At 46.8% G+C, this 18,500-nt stretch overlaps 1 protein-coding gene across 1 annotated transcript in view; it reads right to left on the reverse strand.

Moving 5' to 3' along the window:
• Positions 1-18,500, reverse strand: part of IGFN1 (immunoglobulin-like and fibronectin type III domain containing 1) — a 100,356-nt gene that overhangs the window by 55,706 nt on the left and 26,150 nt on the right. Inside the window, exons 14-22 of the mRNA XM_006834227.1 lie at positions 17,726-17,867; positions 17,087-17,386; positions 16,139-16,438; positions 15,242-15,415; positions 14,074-14,202; positions 8,590-8,892; positions 7,052-7,140; positions 4,660-4,855; positions 22-327 (exon numbers count right to left, since the gene is read on the reverse strand). Coding sequence (XP_006834290.1) covers positions 22-327; positions 4,660-4,855; positions 7,052-7,140; positions 8,590-8,892; positions 14,074-14,202; positions 15,242-15,415; positions 16,139-16,438; positions 17,087-17,386; positions 17,726-17,867 — 1,939 coding nt within the window. The remainder of the gene's footprint in view (positions 1-21; positions 328-4,659; positions 4,856-7,051; positions 7,141-8,589; positions 8,893-14,073; positions 14,203-15,241; positions 15,416-16,138; positions 16,439-17,086; positions 17,387-17,725; positions 17,868-18,500) is intronic.

Below are 18,500 nucleotides of genomic sequence, written 5' to 3' on the forward strand. Positions count from 1 at the left end.
GAAGCAGAAGGAGCCACTCACCTCGCTGCCGGGGGATGTACCAAGGCTGGCTGGTGTCCGAGGGTTTGCTGGCCCCCAGCTTATTCTTGGCTACAACACGGAAGTGGTACTCATGGCCAGGAAGGACGTCCAGGAGAGTGAAGTGGTTGGTGTGGACATGATCAGCCACCTCCCGCCAGGAGTCGTGTGCTGAGGAGCGTGTAAACACTGTGTAGTGCAGTGGGACATCCTTGGCCTCCGCTTCATCCAGGGAGGGCTCCCACTCAGCGGTCACTGTCCCAGGCACATTTTCCTGCAGGCTGATGGGCCCTGGTGCCCTCGGGCATGCTGTAGAAGAGGAAGCAGAGGGAGCCCGCATTAGGGATGACCCAGTAGGACACCTGAAATCCTCAAGGGTTTCTGCTATGGCCCTGTCTGGTCTCCTAAATCTTCTGGGGTCATGAGGAAATGAAGTCTTATGTTGCTGGTAGCTACGTTGAAAGAGAGCTAGACCAGGGGTATACTGTTATTACTATATGGTGGAAAACAGCATCAAAGAATTATAATTTTAATTTAATTTTGTTTTTAAACAATAAAAACATGGGATATTGAGTGTTTATTAGACAGCATAAGAGATGACTATACACAGGGACCTCACCAGGTGGAATACACAGAAATCAAATTGACTACATCTGCAGAAATAGATGATGGAAAAGCTCCATATTATCAGTCAAAACAAGGCCAGGGGCAGACTGTGGAACAGACCATCAATTACTCATACGCAAATTCAAACTGAAGCTGAAGCAAATGAAAACAAGTCCACGATAGCCAAAATATGACCTTGAATATATCCCACCTGAATTTAGAGATCATCTGAAGAACAGATTTGATACATTAAACACCAAAGACTGAAGACCAGAAGAGTTTGGGATGACATCAAGAACATCATACATGAAGAAAGCAAAAGGTCATTGAGAAGACAAGAAAGAAGGAAAAGTTCAAAATGGATGTCAGAAGAGACACTGAAACTTGCTCTCCAGTGTAGATATGCTAAAGCAAATGGAAGAAATGAGGAGGTCCAAGAGCTGAACAGAAAATTTCAAAGATCAGCTGGAGAAGATAAAGCCAAATATTACAAGAAAGTGTACAAAGATCTGGAATCAGAAAACCAAGTAGGAAGAACACGCTCAGCATTTCTCAAGCTGGGGGAACTGAAGAAAAAACTCAAGTCTTGACTTTTGTTATTGAAAGATTCTCTGGGCAAATTATTGAATGATGCAGAAAGCATCAAGAGAAGATGGAAACAATACACCGAGTCACTGTACCAAAAGGAAATGGTTAGTGTTCAACCATTTCAAGAGGTAGCATATGATCAAGAGCCAATGATAATGAAGGAGTAAATCCAAGGTACATTGAAGGGATTGGCAAAGAACAAGGCACCAGGAATTGATGGAATAAAAATTGAAATCTTTCAAGAAAGTGAGACGGCACAGGAGACACTCATCAATGCGATGCAATTTGGAAGACAACTATCTGGCCAATTGATTGGAAGAGATCCATATTTATGCCCATTCCAAAGAGAGGTGACCTAATGGAATGTGGAAATTATCAGACAATTTCTTTGATATTCTGCAAGTAAAGTTTTGCTAAAGGTAATACAGAAATGGCTACAATCATACATTGACAGAGAACTTGTAAGAGTTCTATGGACCAAGGGATATCATTACTGATGTCCGATGGATCTTGGCTAGAAGCAGAGACTATTAGAAAGATGTTTACCTGTGCTTTATTAACTACACAAAGGCTTTCAATTGTGTGGATCATGACAAACTATGGACAACATTGTGAAGTATGAGTATTCTGGAACACTTAATTGTGCTCATGACGAATCTGTACCTGGACCAAGAAATTGTTTGAAGAGAATGTGGGAACACTGAATGGTTTAAAATTAAGAAAGGTGTGTAACAAGGTTGTATTCTATCACCATACTTATTCAACCTGTATGCTGAGCAAATAATCCGAAAAGCTGAGTTATATTAAGAAAAAAGTGGCATCAGGGTTGGAGGAAGACTCATTAACAACCTGTGATATGTATGCCGATGATACAACCTTGCTTGCTGAAAGTGAAGAGGACTTAAAACATTTACTGATGAAGATCAAAGATCATATCTCAATGTAAAGAAAACAAAAATCCTCACCACTGGACCAATAAACAAAATTCTTACCAAAGGAGAAAAGTTTGACGTTGTCAAGGACTTCATTCTTCTTGTATCAACTATCAACACTCACAGAAGCAGCAGTTAAAAAAATCAAACGACGTATTGCATTAGGCAAATCTGCTGCACAAGACCTTTTTAAAGTGTTGAAGAGCAAAGATGTCAGCTTGAGGACTAAGGTGTGCCTGACCCAAGCCATGGTATTTTCAATAACCTCATATGCATTCAAAAGCTGGACAGTGAATAAGGAAGACTGTAGAAGAATTGACGCTTTTGAGTTATGGTGTTGGAGAGTACTGAAAGTGCCATGGGCTGCCAAAAGAACCAATAGATCCATTTTGGAAGCAGTGCAGCCAGAGTACTCCTTAGAGGCCAAGATGACCAAACTTTGTCTCTCATAATTTGGACATATTGTCAGGAGGGAGCAGTCGCTGGAGAAGGATATCATGTTTGGTAAGGTGGAGGGTCAGAAAAAAGAGGAAGACCCTCAACGAGATGGATTGGCCAAGTGGCAGCATCGATGGACTCAAACGTGGCAACAGTAGTGACGTTGGCCCAGGATCGGGCAGTGTTTCATTCTGCTGTGTCACCATGGGTCGGTACTGACTCGATGGCACCTAACAACAACAACAAAAGATGTATGAAGAGTCCTGGTGTGGTGCTGTGGGCTAAAGTGTCAGACTACAAAGTTGTTTGAACCACAAGATCAGTGGTTCAAGCTCTCCAGTTTCTCCTTGGAAACCCTATTTAGGGTCGCTATGGGTCGGAATCAACTCGACAGCACTTAACAACAACAACAACAACAAAAGTAGTATGAGCCCTGGTGTGGCACTGTAGGACAAGCACTGGACTGCTAACTGTAAGGCTGAGAGCTCAAGTTGCTCTAGGAAACCCTATACAAGGTTGTTATGAGTTGGAACTGACTCGATAGCACTTAACAGCAACTATAAAATATGTCTTACAATCTTGACCACTATACCTATGGATATGCTCCTGTTTAGAATCAGACTTTTCTTTGTTAATCAGATCAGACCTGGAATAGGGTGAATTCTACACCTAATCACTTATGAATTATAAACAAAGTCAAATGGACACAGAGCAAAGAGGAAGACAGATGATGAGACAGATATATCTGTGAGGATTGTAGGCAACTACTAGAAGTATAATGGTTATGAATTGGGCTGCAAATTGCAAGGTCAGCAGTTCGAAACTACCAGGTGTTCCATGGGAGAAAGATGAGGCTTTCTGCTCCCGTAAAGATTTACAGCCTCGGAAACCCTGTACAGGGTCGCTATGAGTCGGAAACAACTCCACGGCACACAGCCACCAACCACCACCACTAGAAGCTGAAACAGACAAAGAAAGATCGACTCCAAGAGCCACACACTCAATTCAGACTTCTAGCCTCCTGAACTGTGAGGAAATAAATATGTTCTTTAACACTACCCACCCACTTACGGTATCTGTGTTATGGCAGTATTAGGTCAACCAGACAGGTTCTGACTGCTTTTGCTTCCTCAATCAAAATGAAGAGCAGCTGAGGTCAAGTGAGGGGGGTGTGGCTTAATTAACTGCCCCAAGGAGCTCTGGTAGCGTAGTGGTTACTAATGGGGCTGCGAACCACAAGGTCAGCAGTTCGAAACTACCAGCTGTTTCGTGGGAGAAAGATGAGGCTTTCTGCTCCCATAAAGATTTACAGCCTCGGAAACCCTGTACAGGGTCACTATGAGTCAGAACTGACTCCATGGCACATAACAACAACAACAACAACAAGGAGTCCTAGTGTGGTGCTGTAGGATCAACACTAGACTGCCAACCACAAAGTTGGTGGTTCAAACCCAAAAGCTACTCCTTGGAAACCCTATTCAGGGTCACTATGAGATGGAATAAACTTGATGGCACTTCAAAATAGCAACAAGGAGTGCTGGTGGTGCTGTGGGATGGATATATATTGGGCTGCTAACCCCAAGGTCAGTAATTCAAACCCACCAGTCATTCAGAGGAAGAAAGATGAAGCTGTCTGCTCCCATAAAGATTTACAGCCTCGGAAACCATGAAAAGCCATCCTACTGCGTCCTGTTGTTTAGTGCTGTCTGGTCAGTTCTGACTCATAGCACCCCTGTATAGGATTTCTGAGGAGCAGGTGGATATGAACTGCCAACCTTTAGTTCAAAATCCAGAGCTGATTCTAATTCAAAGCACCACACCAGGGGATCCATCATTTACAGTCACAATAAATCAGAATGTACTCAGTGACAGTGGGTTTTTTTTTTTTTTTTTTTTGGTTTAAGGTCCAGAGACAAAAGAACAATGAAGCCCTTTCTACTGCCATGCACATAGGAAGGGCTGGCAGTGCTGTCCCAGGCATACCCAGAGAACAGCTGCGACCAGGCCAGTTGGAAACCTCCATGCTGTGATGAATGGCTAAGTCAGTATCTAGGGCCATGGTCCATGTCTGCCTTACCTGCCACCCTAATGAAGAAGCTATAAGTGGTCTCCTTCCCCTGCAGGTTCCTCAGCACCACAGTGTAGAGGCCGCTGTCTGTGAAGCTGGCCACAGGAATTAGAAGCTGGGTGAGGCCATCTTTGGTAGTCGTCACACTTCTTTTGGGCAAGGGCAATCCATCCTTGAGCCAGGTCACCTCAGGCATGGGGGCAGCCTGGGAAAAGAGAGGAAAGGTTGAGAGGGGACTTCTCATGGAAGCAGAGGCATTTCAGTTGGGCCTAAAGGAGAGGTGATGGGAGGGGCAGCTTAGAGGAGAAATCAGCCTAAGCAGACACAGGTGAGGGTGTGTCTGGCAGAGGTGCTGATGAGGTATAGGGCTGGCAGTGGGTTGGGGAAAGGGAGCTGGAGAGGACACTGGAAAGAGGGGGTTAGTTTACAGCCACATAGGCATCTGGCTTTCATTCTGTAAGCAATGAACTGCTGGTCTAAGAGATGAGGCCTGGATTCACACGGGGTTGGATGGGAGTAAGACTGGGCTGGGTGGGAGGTACTACCTGGTGCCCAAGGACAAATGGAGGATGACTTAGGGAGCCCTGTCATACTCCAGGAGGGACATTATGGTGGCCCTGGGACAGAGGTGACCCTGAGCAGAACAAGGAGGCCAGTCCAGCTGCCCTATGACCATGCTACCAACTCGTCATGTGACCCTCAACACTGGGTTTCAGAGTTCAGAGGGGATGCCACCAACTCATGGGACTTTCCTGAGAATTACAGAGCTAATACAAGAAAAGGACAAAGAGCAGGCCCCAGGGCACAGTACACACTGTGTGTGCTAACCAGTACTCCCGAGGTTACACTACCATTGCCTTTATTAGGATCGGATGGTTAAGCACATGTAGAGTTAGAGAGATCTGGGTTTGAATGTGGCTGTCACCTTGGGCTGAGCTTCTCACAGGTGATGAGGTGGATGATGATACTCAGCATTTTAATAATAAAATGTAATACAGACTGGATGCTTGCCATATGCCAGGCCCTATTTATGCTGTGTGTTAATTCCTTTCATCCATGACAGTTCTTGGACATAGTAACTGTTGTTATCTCCATTTGATAGATATGTTATCTGAGACACAGAGAGGTCAAGATATTTGTTCACAGTCAAGCAGTTAGTGATGCTGTCAAAATTTGAACCCAGGTCCTTGTGACCAGCACATGGTACTGTATGTATGATACATACAGAGTCAGGTAATGTTGGTTGAGGATCACCATGGGTCAAAAGCAGGCAATATGCTTGTGTAAAATACATTTGGAATCCAAGGGAATCACCCACATTGCCAAAAACCCTGACTGTAGTGCCTCATAGAGATCATCCAGAGGACAGAGTAGAACTGCCTTACAAGTTTTTATCTTTACAGAAGCAGACAACTGCAGCTTTCTCCCATGGAGCAGATGGTAGGTTCAAACTGCTGAACTTTGGTTTAGCACCAGAATGCTTCAACCACTGCACCACCAGGGCTCACCACCAAAGCCACAACTACCCACAGCCCTCAAGTTGATTCCAACTCATGGTGACCTTATGGGACACAGAACTACTCGATAGGGTTTCCAAGATTGCAAATTCATATAGGAGCAGACAGCTTTATCTTTGTCCCACAGGGTGGCTGGTGTTTGAACCACCAATCTTGTGGATAACAGTCCAGTGCTTAACCCACTATGCCACCAGGGCTTCTTGCTCCCATAGTCAAACAAATAAACCCACTTCCATAGAGTTGATTCCAGCTCACAGCAACCCTACAGGACAGAGTAGACTTGCTCCATAGGGTTTCCAACACAGGAGCAAATGGCCTCATCATTTTTCCTCAGAACAGCTAGATTTGAACTGCCTTGAGTGTGGTTTGCACTCTAGTGCTTATCCTACAGTGTGCGACCAGAGACCACCCACTGCCATCCAGTTGATTTGGACCCATGGCGACCCTATGTAGAATTTCTGTGGCTGCAAATCTTTACGGGAGCAGAAAGCCTCCTCTTTTTCCTGCAAAGCAGCTGGTGGATTAGAACTGCTGACCTTGCAGTTTGCAGCCACATGAGAAAGACACCATGCCACTAGGGATACCACTGGGGCAGACACTCCACACCCCTGCTCCCTCTTTGAATTTCCAGACTTGTCCAGAGGTGCAGTGTCACCAAAAGGATCTTTAGACACTGAGTAGAATGGCCACCTAGTGGCCAAGTAAGGGCATTGCCTTCCAGGAGTATACTCCTCAAGTCTAGTCTAACGTCTATCAGAAGTTCAGGCCATTGTAAGGACAGGAAAGACAATTGGTTTGGAGATGGAAGGAGAACTGCAGGGCTGAATCCCAGCTCCCTTAGTTTTTTTGGGCTCCTCTCCTCACGTCCCTCTAGGAGCACTCACCTTAAAGGTTACAGGCACCCGAACTGTGTCCCCAGTCCTGACTGTCAGCGAGTTCTTTGTGCTGGAGTCCATGAGGAATTTGGGACACACTGGAACACACAAGATAACTCGTCACCGCCTCTGGAGTTGACCCCAGCTCAGGTCACCAAAAAGGTCGACGAGCCCAAGAGGAAGACTGGGCCAGTTTAACTGCTGTTGAGATCCTGATGGGGACTAGATGCTCCAGAGTAACTGGGAAGGAAGTTGGGGAGGAGAGCCCTGGGAGAAAGCAGCAGGAGCTGGTGGGAAGATGCCAGTGGGAGAGAGGTAGGAGTTCAGAAAGGGCAATCACCTGGGAGAGAGCTAGGTTTAGACGGGAGCAGAAGGAAACAGTGAATAGATCATCTGCCTCCTAGGGTTTACAGAGAAAGAAACCAGAAGCCAGAAATGACTTGCCTGAGATCACACTGGTGGGGTTAGGGGCAGAACTATGGTAAGGTCCTGGGACTCTGGGCTCCAGGTGTTGTTTACTGTATTTGTTGTTGTTAAGTGAGGTCAAGTCAGTTCTGACTCATAGCAACACTGTATAGGGCTTCCAGGGGGTGGCCGGTGAATTTACTATACTGTTGTTGTTGTTGTTAAGTGCTGTTGAGTCAGTTCCGACCCATAGCAACCCTGTATAAGGTTTCCAGAGCAGCTGGTGAACTTGAACTGCCAACCTTGCCCATCAAACCAACTTTTCAGTCCAGTGCATTAACCCACAGCATCACACTAGGACTCCATTTACTATATTATGTTCCTCTTATTGTCACAGTAAGAAGATTGGTAGCGAAGTGGTTACGAATCAGGCTGCGAACTTCAGCAGTTCGAAACTACCAACTGTTCCACGGGAGAAAGATGAGGCTTTCTGCTCCCGTAAAGATTTACAGCCTTGGAAACCCTGTACAGGGTCACTGTGAGTCAGAACTGATTCCACAGTACATCACCAACACCACCCTCACCATTGTCACAGTGACAACTAGGGTCTGTGGAAGGCTCAATGTTAGCTTGGACTAATGACTGGCCAGCTGCCTCAGCAATCAAAACCCCAGGGGAAAGATAATGTGCCTTTCGATACCAGGAAACTCGGGGTCTGTTCTACCTTGTTCCTGAACTGAATCAGCAGAGTAGCACTTGTGCCTTCTGAGGCCCTCCTTCTTAGCAGTAAAGAATCCTGCAGAGAGCACTAACTTTGGAGTCAGAGTCACTGGCTCAATTCCTGCCTTTGCCACACACTACTGGTAAAGTCGATATAAAAAGGTTAAACTTGTAGGATTGTTATGAACTGTAAATGAGAAAACATGTCTGAAAAGGCCTACCTAGCCCAGTGCCTAGGACAGAGTTGTTGTTAAGTGCCATCCAGTCAGTTCTGACTCCTAGCAACCCGGTGCGCAATAAATGTACTTTCACTAAACTGGGGGGTGGGAGAGGAGGGCGAATCCTGGCTCAGCACGTGCTTGGATGATGCTCTCAGGAAAGGTCTGAGGGGTTCAAGGATACAAGAAAGAGGCGGTACTCACCAGAAATGGGCATGGCTTGCACTAATGTGTCCAGGGCAGTGGGCTGACTGCGTCCCCCATCATTAATGGCTGTCACCCGCATGAAGTAGCTTTCTTGGGGCCGAAGCCCCTTGGCTGTGTAAGTGGTGGCTGTCACAGTACCCGTGTGGCATGGCCTCCACTGGAGACTATCTGAGCCACACAGCTCCACCACATACCCCAGGGCTTCGTCCCCATCCTGGGTGTCTGGCCGCGCCCAGCTCAGGGTGACACTGGTGTGCGACGTGTCTGTCACTTGGAGATCTCGCACGGGCCCAGGAGGTCCTGGCCAAGTAGCAGAGGGTTGTCATGAATAGTGTCACCCTTAGAGTACCATTCACCACCTTCCCATGAGAGTCCGAGGACCCATCACTTAGGAAATCTGCCTCTAGACATTCCTGAAGCATATCCCTAGGACTGATTTCTTACTCTAGCCTGGATTCTGTCCATAAATCACTACATATCCCAGGTCACCTCCTCCAGGATGCTTTACCTCAACTCGTTCCAACCATCCCCAACCCACCAACATGACCTGACATCCCCCTGCCATAGCTGTTGTTGTTGGCTGCCATCAACGATGCAGACACACGGCAACCCCATGTATGCAGAGTAGAACTGCTCCAAATGATTTTCACAGCTGTGATCTTTCAGGGTTTCTGAGGAGCAACTGGTGAGCTTGAACCTTGAAGTTCAAGACAACCTTGCAGTCCAGAGAATAACCCTGCAGCACCACCCCAGGACTCCTAGAAGCAGTTGTTGTTGTTGTTAAATACTGTGAAGTCGGTTCCGACTCATAGAAACTCTATACAGGGTTTCCAAGGCTGTACATCTTTATGGGAGCAGAAAGCCTCATCTTTCTCCCACAGAATACCTGGTAGTTTCAAACTGATAGTCAGGTCTTTTTTCCAAAGTGGGTGTGTTCAAACTGCCAATCTTTACCTAGTAGTTGAACACGTAGACATTTGTGCCACTCAGGGACTCTATTTCTCCTATCAACCTTTTCCTAATGAATTCAAAATTGGTACTGTTGGTGATGATGTTTTAGACTCCAAGATGCTGGCAGATTAGAATTCTATGAGAGGAATTTAAAGAAGTTGTGGAAAAATGGAATGAAAAGATATTGTAATTTTTCCATGAACTCTTTGAAGCCCCCTTGTATATTCTTTTATTCTGAACTCTAAGTTTCCATGTAAGACCCCTTTTGGGAGACTTGGTCCAGATTTCTTATTTTTCACTTTTTAAATGGGAACTGTACTAACAAAAGTCCTACCTCCTCACAGGGGTCTGGAACAAGCAAAATGCATGATGTGTGCTTAAGGCTTTGTAAGGACTCTATTCCTCAAACTTAGTTGTGCTTTGGAATCACCTAGAAAGATTTTTTAAATGGTGGTGTCTAGATCTTGCCCTGGAGATTCTAATTTAATTGTTCTAGGGTTATAGTCTAGGCATCAGACTTAAAAAAAATTGTGAATTGACTGAGGCTTTACAGAGCAGATCACCATCCAACCAATCATACACTTTGTTTCATCTCAATGATTGTAGTCCCCTCATTGTAACATCATTTATACCATTTCCTCCCTGGTGCTTGTTTTCATTTATCCTTCTTTCCAAACCCTTCTGGATTTTGTCTTTAGGTAAGTGCTGCCTTTTATAAAATTGTGAATGGTTGACCATTCTATGGTGTGTGTTGTCCCCCTACCCCTGTTATTGTTGTTAAGTGCCGTCGAGTCAATTCCGACCCATAGCGACGCTGTATAGGGTTTCCAAGGAGCAGCTGGTGAGCTTGAACCACCGACCTTGCAGTTCAAATAGCTTTGCAGTCTGATGCATTAGCCTACAGTGCCACCTCCCCGACCCCTGTATACCTAGATATAATTTGGTTGAAAGTGAGCCACAAGGATGAGTTTAGTTCCAAACCTAAAGGGTGATGAAGACCCATAATCTCAGGGCTCCTCCAGTCTCTATCTGACCAGTAAATCTGGTCTTTTTTATGATGTTGAGATCCCTCTGATTATATGTTCCATTAATTGTATCAAAGTTACCTAAATGTTTTTCATTCAAAATGCCTTCCATTACTGAAAATACATGGTTTCAACAACAAAAATCAAAGCAGAAAGTAATTTGGTGTTGGAAGTGTTTAAGTTTGAGAAGTGTTGTTGTTAGGTGTCATCCAGTCAGTGCCGATTCATAGCTTTGCTCAGGACCTTCTAAAGAGCTAGGCACCATCTAGTTCTTCTAGTCTCAGGGTTGTTCAGACTCCTGTCCATTAGTCCACTGGATTAATTATTTCCAAGAGTTTTTAATTTTCATCACTCCTCTTTCCTCTGGACAAGGAGAGATAGTAATTCATGAATTTTTAAGGCCCCATTCACTACTCACCAAAGTAGAATGTAGAGCATTGTCTTTGTGGATTATAATATGTTGTTTTTAAGTGCCGTCGAGTCAGTTCTGACTCATAACAACCCCGTAGAGGGTTTCCAAAGAGCAGCTTGAGGTTCATGATCCAGTGCTGATCTTACAGCGCCACACCAGGAATCCCGGGCCATGTTATAGATATCAGGATTTTTTAAGAGCACCCTAAGTGTTTCTGAAAATGCAGCTAAGTTTCTAGGACAGTACTTCTCAAACTTTGAAGAGCAAAGATGTCAGCTTGAGGACTAAGGTATGCCTGACACAAGCTATGGTATTTTCAGTAACCTCATATGCATGCAAAAGCTGGACAGTGAATAAGGAAGACCGTAGAAGAACTGATGCTTTTGAGTTATGGTGTTGGAGAAGAATATTGAAAGTACCATGGGCTGCCAAAAGAACAAATAGATGTGTGTTGGAAGAAGTGCATCCAGAGTGCTCCTTAGAAGCTAGACTTCATTTCTCATACTTAGGAAGTATTGTCAGAAGGGACCAGTCACTGGAGAGGGATATCATGTTTGGTAAGATAGAGAGGATCAGTCAGAGAAAAAGAGGAAGACTCCCAGTGAGATGGTTTAGCAAAGTAGCAGCATCAATTGGGCTCAAGCGTAGCAAATATTGTGAGATTAGCCCAGGACTGGGCAGTGTTTTCATTCTGTTGTGCATAAGGTCACTATGAGTCAGTACTGACTGGATGGCACCTAACAACAACAACACTTCTCAAACTTAAACACTTCCAACACCAAATTATTTTCTGCTTTGATTTTTGTTGTTGAAACCATGTATTTTCAGTAAAGAAAGGCATTTTGAATGAAAAACATTTACGTAATTTTGATACTATTAATGAAACATGTCATCAGAGGGGTCTCTGGTGCTGGGGCTGGGTGGGATGACATCCATTTCTTCAGATTCACACTGTCATCAGACCCCCACCAAATGGTGTTATGTTAAAAGTGAGGTAACATGTTCCACTGAGCCCCAGAGGTAGGAAATGTAGTGGGTAAGTACTATGTCCCACAATTCTGAAAGATCACCTAGGGATTTTGTTAGAAACAGATTCTGATTCAAGACAGTTGGGGGAAGAGCTGGAGAGTCTGTATTTACAACAAACTCCCAGGTGATGCTCTGGGCCCTCAGTAGCAAAGGCCTATGGGAAGTGTACTTATTAGCTACTTGTTAGTTAACTTCAACTCATGGCAATCCCGTGCAGAGTAGACCTGGTCTCCATAGGGTTTTCAAGTTTGTGACTTTTTGGAAGCAGATTGCCAAGCCTCTCTTCCAAGGGACCTCTGGCTACTATCAGGTACTGATTATCCCACCTGTCTCTCCATTCCCATCACCAATGAAACAGAGATCAACAATAAAGTAGGGGTTTGGTCCAATTGCAAGGAAGAAGATGCCCACCCAGATCAGCCTTCCTTCCCCACCCCTCCATTCTATTCTTGTTGGGTTCATCCACCTGAACACACACACTGTGTTAGGTCTTGAGTTGTACAAAGATGCTTTCCAGGTCTTCAGCAACTGGCTAGTCCAGCAGGTGGCAGGATCAAGTTGCCCTCTCAGTGACTGGAAGGATCATAAGGGACAGAGGTTTCTAGAGCAGTATTTTCCAATTTGTGTGCTTAGAGTGCTAGAACATAGTTATTAATAGGTATTTTGTTTTCTTAAAAAATCACGTTTGGGAAATTTGGATTGAACAAAGTTAGACGTATTTCTTTATGGCAGGATTTGGGCATATCATAGGCTGTACGTTACAGACATCTTTGTTCACAGATCTTATTTGTTGTTGTTCTCAGAATGTCTATTGGCATCTCTTAGTACATGTATGTTCCCAAGACCACAGCTAGGGAAATGCTGTCTGGGCCTTAAATTTCTCGATGGCAGAAATCAGATTTACCCACCTAGCATGCTGCTGAGAATCTAGTAGATGATGAGCAATGTTTGTAGGGTAAAGAATTGATGACTGAGATTTCTTGTGGCCCCCAGGAACACTGCTCTGAGGTGAGGGGGTGATTGTAAGAGAGAGATAGTGGACCAGCTTGGGTACTGACCTGCCCAGGTGCCAAAGAGGAAATGACATGATCTTGGGAAGGAGATCTTTTTATTTGCACTGCCTCCCTATAGGCCTGTTTGGTCTCAATTATCCCTGGTGTGGCGCTGTAGGATCAGCACTGGATGTGAACCAACCATAAGGCCAACATTCAAACCCACCAACTGCTCCTTGGTAACTCTATACGGCGTTGCTATAAGTTGGAACTGACTTGGCAGCACATGACTACCACCACACATCCCTGAGGAGTCCTGGTGGCACAGTGGTTAAGTGCTTAGCTATAACTAAGAGGTCAGCAATTCAAACCCACTAGCCACTCCAAGGAGTAAGATGTAGCAATCTGTTTCCGTAAAAACTGCAGCCTTGGAAATCTTGTGGGATGTTCTCCTCTGTCCTACAGGGTCGCTATAAGTTGGAATTGACAGCAATGGGTTTGGAAGGTCTTCTTGTAGAGCAGGGGTGGGGAACCTTTTTTCTCTCAAAATGTATAGCATGACTCACATTCATGGGCCATGCAAAATTATCAACTTAAAAATTAGTTTGCTGTAATGTGATGGCTGGAGCTGCAATTGCCTTGGCAGGGCCAGACCAAATGATCTCGCAGGCATTATACGGCCCATAGACCAGATGTTCCGCACTCCAGCTGTAGAGCCTGGGTGGGTGGCTGCTAACCAAAAGGTTGGTAGTTCAAAACCAGGAGCTTCACGAAAGAAAAGGCCTAGCAAACTGCTTCCATAAAGATTATAGCCAAGAAGATCCTATGGGAAGATCTACTCTGTAATATTTGGAAATGTCCTAAGTCAGGGTCAATGGGAGCCATCAACAACCTTCCCTGGACCCCTCAGATATGTCTAGCCCTAGAGACCTTTTGAGGCTTATCTCCCAGAACTCTGACCATGTCTTTAGGGACTGCCCCTAACCTGTAGTCACCTGTCCTGTCCCATCTGGTTTCAAAGCGATCCCATGCTTACCACGACCCAACCAACCTGGGATGGTGTTCCACTTACTCATGGGGTCCCGAGCAAAGACGGCATCCGATGGGGGACCAGGCTCTCCAGGGCCTGAGGGAGCCACGGCCGTGACCCGGAACTCGTATTGACAGCCCTGCTGCATGTCAACCACCGTCCACCTCCTCTCTGTGAACAGCCCACCCTACATGAGTCCCACCTTGATGGGACCAGGTGATAGTCACATAACTTGCTATGTCCATATCCTGGAGGGGACCAAGAACAGGGCCCTAGCACATCGCTCCCCCTCCCCCCCATCCAGTCAGCCAGATATGACTCAGTTCTCTCTAAGGTAGAAAGAGTACTTTTCCAGGTATCAGAAGCCTGAGTCCCTGCCTAGTTCTGCCACTAACTTGCTGGGTTGTCTTGTGCAAGTGCTATAACCTTTCTGAGTCTCTCTGCCTCCCAAGGTGGTTGTCAATGTAAATAAAATAGAATCACAAAGTAGTGAAGTTGGAAGCGTCCTGGTATGCCTTTAGTTACTTCCCTCCTTCCAGAGATGAGGAGACTGAGTTCCTGAGATTAGCACAAACAGGATCAGAAGCCAGGTGTCTTCTAACAACCAGTTCAGCCCCTTCCCTCTGCAAACCAGTACCTGCACAGCTTGTCTGTGATTTCATAAAGCAAGTCTGCAGCTCCAAAGAGAGCAAAGTTCCAGGACAGAAAGCAGAAAGTAGTGGGTTTCTTAGGAAACTACTTGTTGGAGGACGGGACACTTCTTTCCATTCACAGATAAGGAAACAGATCTAGAGAGGGGCACAAGCTGCCCAAGATTAAGGCCAGGACTCAGAGATCCACTTCTGGCTTCCACTTGGAATTTTTTCCATTAAACATCTGCTATGCCCTTGCATTATTGACATTTTTGGTTATTCTGATTTCTGGTGGAGTGGGGATTTGGGGTACTGTCCTGTGTATTGTAGGTGGTTTCGACATATCCCTGGCTTCTTTCCACCAGATGCCAATAGCACACCCACTACACCCCTATTTGTGACAACCAAAAACATTTCTACACATTGACAAATATCCTCTGGGGGCAAACCCACCCCTGGGTAAGGACCACTGCATTAAACCAATCTGGCACAATAAGCCAAAGGACCCCAAATCAGGAGGGGTGCTAATGACCCTGTGGAGGCAGATGGAATGGAACGAGGCCATTCAAGCCACTCACCACGCACAGGCTGGTCATTCACTGCTGTCCAGGTGTTGCTTCCCTTCTTGCGCTTCTCAATAAGGTAGCCTAGGATGTGGGCACTCCCAGGGCCCCGAGGCATCGTCCATGTCAGTGTGATGCCCTGGCTGGAGGCTGACAGGATGTCTGGAGTAGAAGGACGGCCAGGGAGAGCTGGGACAGAGAGGGACTAGTTATTCCAGAGACAAGGCAAGATGTGAGCTCATGAGGAGGTAGGGCATCTGAGGGCAGAAATATCCAGAGTTGAGGATCAGGAATGGCAGGACAGAAAAGGCACTGTGGCCTTGAAGTCTAGAGTCACCTCTTTGGGTCCCAGAGTCTCCAGGCTGGGGGCATCTGAGGGGGTAGGATGCTAGTCCCTGCCCAGGGTCCTGAGGAAGTAGGCTCTGCGTACCCATTGCCCACCCTGAAGGCCACAACTGGAAGAAAACCAGGTGCTAACCACCTGATTCCAACTCCTGGTGGCCCTATATGAGACAGAGTAGAGCTCTTCTCTATAGGGTTTTTAATGGCTCATTTTTTGGAAGTAGATCACCAGGCCTTTCTCCCAAGGAACCTTTGAGTGAATTTGAATCACCAACCTTTCAGTTAGCAGCAGATTGACATTTTTGGTTATTCTTATTTGGTATAGGGGGCTTGGAGTACTTGGGGTACAATTTGTACCACCCAGAGATTTCCATAGCTGGAAGAGAACCCCATAAGTCTTGCTTCCTGATATGGCTTCCAGATCCTAAATGAAGCTCAGGTAAGGAACCTCCACATTGCTCTACAAGGGCCTCAAGGTGTCCCTTAGCCTCTGGGACAGACCTGCCAGTCCTCAGGCATAGTGGGGAGTCCATGAGTGCTGCCCACCCCAATCCCAGCCTATCCTCTCACCGTTAGGAGCCACCAGCATCTCCTCAGACTGCAGGGCCTCCCCAGCCCCCTCAGAGTTCACAGCTTGCACGCGGAAGGTATACTTCTTGCCCTGTTCCACGTGGGCATCGGTGAAGGTGGTGCTGTTTGCAGGGGATTCGCCCACCTTCAGCCAAGTGCTCCTGCCAGACTGCCTTCTCTCTACGATGTAGTGCTGCACGGCACGGCCCCCATCGTCCCTAGGGGGCCGCCAGTGGAGGCAGACACCAGCCCCATGGCCATCCTGCACCTCCAAGGGGCCCTGTGGGGGCTGGGGCTTGTCTGGGACCCAGGAGAGGAGCAGGAAGAGAAGGGGGCATCAGAGGGGATGGAAAGGAAGCATGCTGGTCTTCCCTTTCTTCCCCACCCTCCAATCAGGGGATGAGCTGCTATGGGACAAACTGCTCAAAAGGCCTTGGGCATGACCCGAAGTTCCACTGAAACAGTGAGGTGCCTCTGCTCTCCACCCCCAACACCTACACAAACAAGGGGACTTTTAAAGGTTTCCACAAAGTTTTCAAAGCCCCCTCGTCTCATATATACCTAGGGCTGTGGCATGGATACAACCCCAAGTCCAGTCCCACCATTCAGTGACTGGTATGGACACCTGCCCAGCCCTCCGGACCTGGTGGTTCTACCTTGCACCACTAAAGATTGAGGGCCACCACCCACCCCAGCTCCTCCCCTAGGCCTCAGCATATTCAAGCTCAGATAAATGCAGCCAGTTCCCCCTCCCAGGAGTGGTTCCAGCCCTTTAGGTATCTAAACTGTTTCATCCGAACCAGTCTGAGGAGAGGAGCGAGTAGACAGGATTGCATCTTAAGCAGCATCCAAAAGAGAAGCTGAGACAGAAACCATGCTGGGGCCTGTGCCTGTGACAGGGAGGGTTCCTGGGGGCCCTCAGGCTGGGGAGGAGACTGGCATTGGCACCTATGACTTTCAGGGTGAACTCAGCCTGCACAGAGCCCCCCTTGCTCCTCAGTGTCACGCTGTACTGGCCACGGTCCTTCCTGCTGGCACTGGGGAGGCACAGACGAGTGAAGCCATCCCCCAGGGACACCTGGGCGCCTCTGCTACTGCTGCCTAGCACCTCAGCCCCGTCCTTCCTCCAGGCAGCTTGAACCGGGAGGTTGCTCTCAAAGGGAATCTTCATTGTCACCGGCTTCCCAGCCTTGACCACCAGTGGCTCTCTCAGCTTCTCTGTCATGTTTGGGGCGATGGTAGGGGTGTCTAGAGATTAAACAGGGTAAGTCAGTCAAAGAACAGGGCACTGGGGCACCTTGGGCAGGGGGAAAGAAGGGAGCTTAGAAAAACTGTAGGGAAACCCTGACCCCACTTCTTGGGGATGAACAAGGGGAATGGGTTTCAGCTGCAGCAGGTGGGACCAGAGTTAGACTTCACCATAGATTTCCTAACAAGAAAGGCAATTAGAGGCTGGAACAGGGAGAACGCAGGGTGACTTTTTAAATACACAGACTGAGGATGAGATTAGACACTGGTTGTAGACTAGCAACAAATCCAGGTGGTTAGAAGTGGTACACACAGATGGTGGGCAGGGACAGGCCTCACCCAGGATGGTTAGGGTGGCCTCGCTCTGCTGGTTGCCGGCTACAAAGGTGTACCTCCCGGCCTGGGCCCCCTGCACATGGGTGATGAGGAGTCTATGCACAAGACCATCTTGCTCAAAGATGACTCCATCCTGGGCAGTGAGCTGGAGACAAGGGCCACAGCAGGAGTCATCCCTACCCCACCCTACTCCCAAGCCCAGCTTTTCCAATGCTGGAATCCTAGGAACAACTGCACTGAGTGCATGCACTGAGCACTTGTCATGTGCTGATACCCCAGAGCCCTGGAGGTATAGTGGGTTAAGAGTTGAGCTGCTGACCACAAGGTCGACCATTCAAACCCACCAGTCACTCCATGAGAAAAAGGCGAAGTTGTCAATCCTGTAAAAATTGTCTCTGAAACCCAAAGGAGCAGTTCTACTCTATAGGGTTGCTATGATTTGGAATAAACTCAGTGACTATACCGTTGGTTTTTCGGGTTAATAAGCTTTCTCTGTCTCTGTCTCTATCTATGTATAGATGTATACATATATACCTCTATAGATAGATAGAGTGAGTACTAGTGTGGTGCCATAGGATAATCACTTGGCCTCAAGGTCGGTTTAAACCAGTGGTTCGCAGTCCAGTGCTGATCCTACAGCACCACACCATATATATATATTGTGTTGTTGTTAAGTGCTGTCAAGTCAGTTCCAACTCATAGTGACCCTGTCTAGGGTTTCCAAGGAGCAGCTGGTGAGCTTGAACCACCAACCTTGCAGTTCAAACTGACTTTATAG

The sequence above is a fragment of the Chrysochloris asiatica genome, unplaced genomic scaffold (assembly GCF_000296735.1).
Source record: "Chrysochloris asiatica unplaced genomic scaffold, ChrAsi1.0 scaffold00009, whole genome shotgun sequence".
In the NCBI taxonomy this organism is placed as follows: Eukaryota; Metazoa; Chordata; class Mammalia; order Afrosoricida; family Chrysochloridae; genus Chrysochloris; species Chrysochloris asiatica.